We start from the raw sequence: 10,610 nt of genomic DNA on the forward strand, positions 1-10,610 counted from the left end.
CGGGGACGAAGAGAGGAGTTTCCTGTCACCTCCCCTTTCTATGATCTCTCCAGGGGAGGGGCTGTAGCAGGGGCAGCTTTCAGGGATCTCTCCTTTGCTAGCCACTCTTGAATTAATATCTCTAATTTATCTGTTGGTTGGCCATCCCTTAGGGATTTTGGGATTTCTTTTTGCAAGCCTTCAATCCATAGGGTATTCTTTTTTTCCCCTGTGTCCTCCAGCGTTTGTGGGTACTCCTTGTCCAGGGCAGAATGTTACCTTTCATAGTCTTGCTGGAGGAATAATTGCTTCGCATTCTGTGCCCAATTGATTTAGAATCAGTAGTAATTGAAGGTCCTGGACCATATTTTCTTCCCTAATTAATTAATTCCTTTGCCACCCTCCCCCAGGTCCAAATCTTATTTTCTCTGCAATGACCACTGGGGGTTAAAGCTGCTTCTGAGGTGGCTGCAGTTCTTTCTCCTTTGGTGAGGCTTTTTATTTGTCCTTTGAGCTGAATACCAATGGATTTCACAGCCTCAGGTAGACCTCTGAGAAGGGCAATCATTCTTTCAGGGTCTGCAGGCAGCATCTCAGGGGATTCAGGGCTTGGTGTTCATTCCCTATCACCCATCATTTGTAAACAAGCAGCCTTTTGCACACATTTCACAATCTGATGAACATTTCCCACTGTAGCCAGGGGATCTCCCCTTTCCAGGAGTTGAGTCCCCCTGCCCAATAGGCTGCTCTTTGGGGAAGGGACCAGGGGGCAGGATAATCTCCTGTGGTCAGGGAAACTCCGGTTCCTCAGAACCCTTCAACCTCTTTTTCTGATAACAACATTTGGTCACCTCCAGTAAGAGAGACTCTCCAAACATAGTCTCAGATTCTGGAGGGGTTCTGCTATATCCTTTTTTTAACTTAGCTAGTTCAGTCACTGTCTAAGGAATCTCTTTATTAGTTATTCGAGGTGTATCATCATCCAAGCCCTTGTCATGGGTTTGCTGGTTCTTAGAACCTAAGCAGGAATTTTTCCCTTCCCCCTGGCCACTGCATGGAGGGATGTTAAGTGGGCAGTTAAGAAACACAAAAGATGCTACTGGTAAGGCCACATTCCTAGTTAATGGTCCTCAGAATCTTGCTTTTGGGGGAGAGTGAGGAGCTTCTTTTTACTCCCTCCTTTCTTCCCTTTCACAGAGTGTGTGTGGGGGGGATGGGGGGGGAGGGGGAGGGGAAGGGAAACCCATTTTTGGTTTCTCCAACATACCCCGGAGGGTGTCACTCCACATGGCAACAACCAGTGATCCCACAGCACCCCCTGCTGACCAGCACAAACCACTGCAGGCTCTACATTTCCAGTGATCCAACAGCGCCCCCTGGTGACTGTGGTTAGAATTGCACCAAAGGGCACAAACTGAACTGTTTACCTCTTTTTCCCTGTGTTTGTTTATTGGTTTGTTTTGAAGGGGATTATTTGTCGGTATAGGAGTATTGTTTGGTTGTTTTACTTGTTTTCTTTCATTGTTTCTGCCAATGCACATATATCTTTTACTACAGGGCTGTTATTTTTCCTTTTTCCACATTTTTTTCCCCCTCAATGGGAGCCTCTTAATTTCGGATTTACAATTGCTTAGAGGGAGGAGTTTGGGTCTTCCTCATAACTCATCCTCAGCAAAACACCTGTGTCTCATTTAAACTGAGACAGCCCTCATCTGTGTATTCTAATTAGGAGATGGAACAACACCGACAGCTTTTCCACTTCACCCTGCAAAGGCTTGAAGTCAGAGAGGGGGAATGTTTCTTTAGATGACTGTAGCTCTGACTCTGTTTTCCCTTCTCTCATTAATCTTGCATACAACTCCTCTCGGAGCACACAGGCCCTTTCATTCCTTATCTCTTCCTGGAGGACATTGACAGTAGTCTCTCGTTCCTCCAACTGCATTTGCAAAGATTTAACCAAATCTTGCAGGGAAGTGACAACTTCCGTATGATATTTTAGCTGATGTTCTTTGTTGTTAATTGCACTTATTACAGCTTCACCTAATAATGAACAAACAATAGGTTTTCCTTTACCCTTTTTGACTCTTGCCCCTGCCTGCAGGATAGAGATTCGATCAATAATTGCTTGAATATTATACCAATGATCTTGTGCCCATTCCATTCCCGGAGGAGATGGTCTGGCACCAAATTCATCTAATAGATTTGTAAGTGCTTGCGCATTATGTTCCATGGTACCACAAATTGGCAGTGAATATGTTTCCAGGGGTTACCTCTTGAAAGTTACAGCAAATTTCCAAAGTTCTTCACTCCTCTCCCTGGAAAGGCCCCTCTTAAAAGTTATATTACAGCTAAAAGTGGGGTGTGCTTATCCAGGGGGCCCCTCGTAAAAGTTAATTTCCAAATTTTCACCCCTTTCTCCCTGGAAAGCATTAAGTTATATCACAAGTTCAGAGTGATCTTCCCCAGAGAGCCCCCCTTGAAAGTTACAGCTAATTTCCAAAGTCCTTCCTCTGGAGAGGTACCTCTTAAAATTGTTGGCCAGTCTTCGCGAACGAAGAACCGGGGAAGGTCTTTACACCTTCCAGCCTGCGCATTGGATTTTTTAGGTGAGACACAGTGTGCGCGGAACTGAGCCCACCCTTTAATCCTGAGGTTCATCTGCCGGGGCCAAGTGAGCTTGGACGGTGGCAGCGAGGTCCTCAGGACGTAGATGGATTGCCTTACAGGGCTAATGAGCTCCATCTGCCTGGGGAGTGTCCTAACCAGGAATCGAACCCGAGTCTCAGCGTTGACAGCGCTACGGTTTAGCCACAGCACCACCAGGGGCACTCAGACCTCTTAAAATTACAATGTGGACATTAGCTTCAAAAAACAAGACAAAAACAAAAACAAACATACTAACAAAAGCTTGCAAAGTCAAATTCCTAAAGTCACACAAAGTCAAAAAGGTACCTTATTCTGTTTGTCTATCACAAAATGATCGATCATAAAGATTAGCAATTATCAGGTTTTGGAATGAACAGTTTTGCTTCAAGGGTATCTTGTCCCATGACGCCAATTTAGAAAATGTTACAATCTACTTAAATATTGCAGAAAGAACTTCAGATTCAAATATTCCCTTGAGCAAAATTGAAACTCACACAAGTTATCTGTTGATGCCCAAACCTGATTTTTATTTAATTGTTAAGTGATGCAAAGATAGAGAGGAAAAAAAAGAAAATATTGGAAAATGTTAAGATTATTTTTTAGAAGCAGAGAAAAGATACCACCAAAAACTACCTTTCTGCCGTGTTGGTGCGAGGGGAGGGGGGCAGGGGGAGAAACAGTTTTCTGCCTTTTTTTTTTTTTTTTCTCTCTCTCTGCTACTTTTTTGGTGTTATTACCTGCAGGGGGTTTAACAGCTTTAGTTCTCTGGAATGCAGGATGTGTGGTTTCCTTGCTCACGCTGAGCCGTGTCCCAGGCCGTGCAGTGTCCCAGTTCAGCCACAGTTCCCTGGCCCTCAGAAATATAGTGAGGCCGGAAGGATAAGATATAACTCACACATGTGGCATGGTGGTCTCAGTTCTCTCCAGGCCGGCAGAGTCTCAGTCTCCTGTTGCAGGCAGGCAGCACGTGGTGGTGGAGAAAAGGTGAGGGGAGGTGAGGAGAGATTCCTGGGGCAACCAGTTCTCTCTCCCTTTCCTCTTCTCTGATTTTCCAAAATTTGTCCTTAAGTTTTATAGTGTTCAAAGGAGATTGCACGTGGTTTCTTGGCATGTAGCCGGTTCAGATGTTTGAGGAGATATGATAACCCTAAACAATGGCAGGATCTTTTGGCAGGAAAAGTCCCGTGAGAAGTCCTAGTAAGAACTTCTGGCAGAGCTGACAGAGAATGTTTGGTAGGAAGTTTTTGACAGGCAGAACAATGATGAAACATAATTGTTGGCAATTCTATATTATCTGTGTGTTACAGAAGGTTTCTGTACTGATAAAAATAGTTCATGTTATCTCTTATTTACATAATTGCTTGTGAGGAACTGGACTTTTTTAACTGCCTTAAAACATTGCTACTATAGTGAGTTGTGCAAAGAAGCCAGGAGAGTGAAGATAAAGGCTGAGGGGAGGAGGCCATAGCCCACAAATTGTTAACTTTGAAGGCCCAGAGGGCCACTCTTTGGGTGTGTGATGCTTCTCTAGGTGTGTGATGCCTATCTAAAGAAGATCAGCAGTGACTCTCTGGGTGTGTGATCAAAACAGCCCCTACCACACACACACACAGAGACACCAGGAGGGTTTCTGAAGGTATATAAACCCACCAAATTTTAAGATTCATGGGCTTCCCTCCCCCACCACTCATTGATGGACCAGGACACCAACAATGACAACAGCAACCAAGTTCACTGGAGACCTTTGAGTGGTGACTATAAACGCTTACTTTTTCTCTCTCTTCCCTTCTCTCTTTTCCCTTTTATTCTTTTCTCTCTCTCTTTTCCCTTACATATTTTCTTGGGTGATATCTTCATGCTTTTACATTGCAATATTACAACCAAAATGGCTAAATACCTGTTTTCCTTTGCAATGCCTTTATGCTTTTATATTGCCATGTCATTATAGATAATAACAACCAAAACAGTTGCATACCTGTTTTCTTTTGCAACCAAATTGTTCTAAAATAAACCATATATATATATATATGTAAACACTGATCATGTGGTATCGATTTACTTTAATTCACCCCAAGGGATTTATTATTAAAACAAAAGTTACTCCTGCCTGGCAGGACAGGTCGTAATATTGGTATAAAAGTTAAAGACTTTTATCCAGTTCTGGAGGGGTACATTATTTCATGGTTTGCATATTTTTATGGAATGGAGACAGGAGTGAGTAATGCTCATGCTTTTTAATTGATTCACCTGAACATCCTTGTATCCAGTATCCTTTTTGTCACAAAGCAATGGAAAAGACCATAGATCCAGTGAAAAAGATCAGTGGTTTGCAAATCCTGTCAGCCAGGTAGTACTTCAGCTTCTGAAAATCTTGAATAGATTCACAAAATCATCAGTTTCCTTCCTCTTTTCCTCTCTTAGCCTCCAAGAGTGGATATTTATTCTTTTGATGGGAACTCTTGAGATGATTTGTTGAAGGACATTATTTGACCACAACGGCAGTCAATCTTAATAAGACGAGTCTTAACTGTTGAAAAAACACTCATCCTAAAAATTGCTGACTGACCTTTCAGTTCATGACATTCAGGTCTAAACTGATCTTTGTCAGTAACTGTGTAATAGACTTAATACCTCAGTGGCCAGCTCATGCCACCTTATAAGAGCTACCTGATTCGTAGGAAATGAATCTTGAAACTCGGTGATAGTTTTCAGGGCAAGAAATCTTTTGGTGAAATGAGAAATTATTTGTCTTTTAAAATTTATTTTTCCAGTTGTGATCCATTTTGTGGGACAGATAGCCTGTAAGATGAAGACATTTGATTTTATTCTTACCACATCTCTGGGTTTCTTTCAGTTGAATTGGATTTGGAATGTCTTTAGGGTTCAGGGGTTTAATTTTTGTCAGGGGGTATTTTGAAGGGATTTTGTTCTAATGGCTGGCATATTTCCAAGTGAAAATAACAGAAGTGAGGTACAGAATATGTATGCTCCCCCTAGGTGGCAAGATACTTCTGTTTCAGCAGAGGAAAAATTATAACTTGTTTCTTGTCAACAGCTGCATCTTTTAAGACTTAGCATAGGCATTTCAGAACTTTTGTTGAGTGCAGTTGCTGTGCATATAAAGGACCAAGGCTAAATTCATCTGTATATTTTGCTTATTTTGAGGTCTGAGTTGTCATTGTAATTCCTTTTTATCCAAGGATGACAGTGCTCTAAGTGATTAATGGGGTTTAGTTTACTGTGCAGCCTTCTATGTAACTGGCATCCTTTGCTTCAAAATTTTTAGTGCCTCTGTAAGAAGGGCAAGTAATGGTGGATGCTGCTTTCTCTACTCTTAAGCTTGATACAAGTACCATGAGCATTTCATTGCTAATTAGAAAAGTTAGGACTTTCCCTCACTTGGTTTAAAAGGATTTTTACAATGCATACATTTTTCATATATGCATTATGATCCTTCATTTAATCTTGCAAATCATAAATTTAACATACAGAAGTGTTGCTACTGTATAATCATTTTTCCTAATACTTTCAAATATACAGTCATTCAGATAATATTGTGCCTTGGATAACAGAATACCATTATGAAGATGAATGGATTAAAAAAACTAAATTTTAACTATGAGTTGTGAATTTTGAACAGTGGATATAATAGAAGTGTTTGTATAAGTGCACAAAGAGCTTAGGCAGCATTGTTTATCTGTGGTGTTTACTTAATATGACCATTTTGTAGACACTAATTGTGAAACAGTAGACAGATGAATTTGAAGTGCTTCTACCTTAACTAAGAAAAACATACCAAAAAGAACCATTTCTATTCATCCAGTGATTCTGACTCTGAAGATGATGAACCCAGGAGATTCCATGTAGAAATAAAACCTGTCCAAACAAATGATAGGTCTCAATATACCATGCCTTCCTTGGATGAATTAAAAGTATCTATAGGGAACATTGCTCTTTCTCCAGCAATATCTGTAAGTATTTTTGTTCTTTGTATTTTTAATGAGTATAGAAGAAAAGTGGTAAAGAATCTTTAGTGCTACATATATTTTACTGTTCAGAATTTATTCTAGATTCAAGTTCAGCAATTTTTTTTGTGTGCACTATGTTATCTTTGATACATTTTATTGCAATTTGATGTTAAGCAATTCCCCCTTCTCAGATTTTAACTTTGAGTCTTGGGAGTGCTTAGTCCTTGTCTTTGCTGTTGCTACCACAAGACATTTGAATACATGGAGTAAGTTGAGCATAGCTTTAAACATAGTTTACTAATTCGTATTCAGTAATATACAAAACAGATCATATAATGTGGACACATCTTTTACAGTGCAGCTTTATTGTATGTATTCTGTCAAATCACAGAATGATCCTTTATACTGTGGGATCATATTGCAAATAAATAGTGTTAAAGTATGCTAGTACATTATTCACATCACACTATAGATGGTTCTGATTGTATGGAAAATATTATGCATATTAAAATAGTCATGATTATTTTTCTCTTTTTTCCCCCCACATTATGAAAGAAGAAACAGAGTTCTGTAAGTATAGAATGGCTTTTTATTCACGTTTTTAGATTAACACCAAGTAAGTGTAATATGTGAGAAAGTTATTGGGAAAAACTTAGGAATGTTTCTATTCTTACCTCACAAGCATACTATGTGATATAAAAGCTGTTTAATTTTACTGGCCCAGCCTGTCAAGGGGTTTAGTTGTACTGTTGCTTTTGTCAGCTCTGCAGTCTTCGTTCCTGCCTTTTCTAACTGGTGTTGTGGGTATGCACTAGTTGCTCTGTCCTGGCTCACGTTCTGGTCTCCTGCAAGCTCCAAAATAGTCTGCCTGGCATTCAAAGTAAAATAACATGGAAAGTTGAATGGAAATAAGATCCCTGGGACTATTAGGTATTTTATTTGACAGTTCGTAAAATAATTTATTCTTTTCTGTTTCAGGCACAAACTAATCAAAATGCAGCCAGTAAGTGTGAATATTTAACTTTTAGTCTATTTACATTAGGTTTTTTAATATGGCATGAAAATATTTTTTTATTTATAGTTGAAAAAATAAACTTATTTTTTCTATTTTAAGTAGAAAAAGTATTTCTCTTGTCAATTCTAGGTATGTTTATGATATTTGCATTTGAACTACTAACAATAAATTAAACAGACAAAATAAGTTATTTGGTCAAAATTTCAAAGTAGCTAGTAGAAGCCACCCAAAGGCCTCTTCTTTTTCTGTATACTCAGCTGTTCCCTGTTCTGAGAAACTGATGAGTCTGTGACAGTGATGAGGAACAAGTCCAAGAGCCAAAGAGGGGGGAGTGGGGATATCTGTAGAAATTACTCTTGTGTAAGTTGTTAAAACCCTTCCACCTGCACAAGTTGAGTATCACCCACAAAACAGCAGAGCACTCTCTCTCTGTTTTATAGTCAAAACCATAAAATATGGCCATGGAGACAGAGGACAGAGCATTAGTCTCTATCCTTTAGTGGTTTTCTCAGTGGGAACCCAATCCAGGTTTCCTGAAGAATAATATTGGTGCAGACAGTGTAATTTAAGGAAGAAATTTCAAGTGATCAACACTTCCTCCTGAAATGTGTTGCTTGACTTGCGGAAACAGACCCCAAAACTCACGAAGAGTATTGCAGCAGGTATGTTTATTCACAGCGTTGGGTGCACGGGGGATAATTCCTCCAATCACGCACACCCATTGTCTTTGTTCAGCAATTTTTATGCAGTATAATGTTACATATGCATTAGTAGTATTACGTATACATTAGTTATGTCACATGTGCATTATCTGTGTCAGCAAATTCCAGAAAAGTGGGAGGGGAAATTATTAACATACACCACTCCTATAACTCCGCCTTGGAATGTCCCCTTGGGATCTTCTTTTGGGGGTCTTTTGGATGAAGTAAGAAGTCTTCTTCAGTTTGAACTTTTTACTTTTGCTAAGAATTGCTGAGTTGGCACTGTCCAATTAACTCAAAACTGGTATCTTCTCCAGGAGCTTCTCTTTATCAACTTTCAAGGTCTTTTTCTCATGACCTTCAAAGCCTCTTATCTAAACTCTAAGGTTTTCTGTTCCTGCTAAAGTCTTCATTATAAAATTAACTATATCCTGTCTGTGAGTTAGCATAAGCAAGCAAGATTCTATCTAAAAATTAGCTAGTAAGCAACTAAGGCCATAATCCTGTACCACTGCTTTATATTCTGATCAACCCTTTATCACGCTCTGTTTAGTCCTCTCCTTTTAGAACGTATTTCAGGAGCATCTGAATTTATATTTTCAGAGATAATGCATTTCCTCTTCTCCATTTTAATAATTCATAATTAGTTTTGAACTGGGACTATAACATTTACTATTTTTTTATAATGAAGCTAAAAGATTTTTATTTTAGTGATGATAATGCTGTGTCTTTTCCTTAGGTGAAGAGTTAACAAAATCAAAGCTTTCTACTCCAGCTAATGAGTAAGTTCAAATTTTAAAATTATATCAAGTGTAGTTTTGGGGGAATTTGGTCTTACTTTAATCTAAGACTCTGAGAGTTATTGGAAATATCAGTTGACTGCTATTTTAAGTCAGGTGTTTATTGTATTGTAAGAGTTAATGAGTAATTACGTAACAATGGAGATTTCTATTCACTCATTTTCCCCTTCTAATGTATTTGTTTCATTCATGTTTCTAATTATGGGATTACAAAATATTGTTTTTTATTAAAATTTCAGGTTTTCAATAAGAGGGATTTAGTTTTCATCATATTTACAGTGTTCCATTGTCAAGTGTTTAGGATTACAAGTCTCAAATTTGGGCATTGCTCATATATGTATATACTGAAACAAATTGATTTGTAGATGTATGTCTTGTTGAAAATTAAAATAATTTACTGACATTATGCAATATGTCCACACACAAACTTGCACTGATTATCAGTTCAGATAGTTTCTTTACGTGTAAATTAGTTCCTTGACCTGCAATTTGTAAGTACTATTAATTTTGAGATGCAAAGGCTAATACAGAAGATGATTTACCAAAGTTGTAATTGTATGTTTATACACATATTTTGTTAATATTCTAATTGCAATGCTTACTGTAGAAAGGGAAACAGTGACCTTCTGGCATGGGATCCACTCTTAAGCAGTTCTCTTGAATCTTCCTCTTCAGCCTCCATAGTATCCTTATCCTCCTCAGGTAAAGTATTTGATAGTAGAAAATGTTTTTTGCATATTCTTCAGGATGTTCTGTTGTTGCTTTTCTAGTCATTGCAAGGAGATGTGCTTTGACTATTGAAATGAAGGGATTTTGTAAAGCAGTATCCTATGTTATGAGTAATACACAACTTGGAGTGCACTATGTCAGGCTTTCAAGCTAGGGAGCAAGGGGGAAGAGGGAACCCTAGAAACCTTAGGAAAATTCTATCTTGCTTTTTTCTTTTTTTTCTTTCATTACAAAAAATGATCATCTATGCTGGAGGAAGAATAGAATCCTATTTTTATAAAGTTGGTAAATGAAGTGGAGGTTGTCATAGCACCTGATATAGATGCTGAACTGACACTGTGAATAGGGGTAGGTTTCTTCTTTCCAGGAAAGCCTGTTGAGGTATGCAACTGGGTATTCCTTTTCCAAAAATTATTATAGACCTTACTTCTTTGTTCACAGTCATGGCTTTCTGTTTTCATCTGTACCTGCTCATACAAATTGAATATGAGTGAGAAAGAATACAATAGGAGAATTTTGTTCAACTAGTGCTAATTCTTCTTGGCTTTAGTAATGTCTTTTTAGTAGCAACCAACATTGCTATGTCAGCCCTTGTCCTTGTGGGTGACTTTAACCTGCCAGATATATGCTGGGAGCTCAATACTGCAGAGAAGAGGCAGTCTAAGAGGTTCCTGGAGTGTATAGAGGACAATTTCCTTCATCAGCTGGTAAATGAACCTACCAGGGGTAAGGCCCCACTAGACCTGCTGTTTACAAACAGAGAGGGGCTGGT

General features: G+C 38.7%; 1 protein-coding gene across 1 annotated transcript in view; it reads left to right on the top strand.

The window, feature by feature from the left end:
• LOC114066123 (F-BAR domain only protein 2-like) overlaps positions 1–10,610 on the top strand; it is a 72,359-nt gene that overhangs the window by 35,985 nt on the left and 25,764 nt on the right. Inside the window, exons 6-10 of the mRNA XM_027900562.1 lie at positions 6,418–6,596; positions 7,152–7,163; positions 7,572–7,596; positions 9,049–9,091; positions 9,717–9,811. Coding sequence (XP_027756363.1) covers positions 6,418–6,596; positions 7,152–7,163; positions 7,572–7,596; positions 9,049–9,091; positions 9,717–9,811 — 354 coding nt within the window. The remainder of the gene's footprint in view (positions 1–6,417; positions 6,597–7,151; positions 7,164–7,571; positions 7,597–9,048; positions 9,092–9,716; positions 9,812–10,610) is intronic.

The sequence above is a fragment of the Empidonax traillii genome, unplaced genomic scaffold, assembly GCF_003031625.1.
Source record: "Empidonax traillii isolate 1590-97213 ecotype Southwest subspecies unplaced genomic scaffold, ASM303162v1 scaffold739:size655085, whole genome shotgun sequence".
In the NCBI taxonomy this organism is placed as follows: Eukaryota; Metazoa; Chordata; class Aves; order Passeriformes; family Tyrannidae; genus Empidonax; species Empidonax traillii.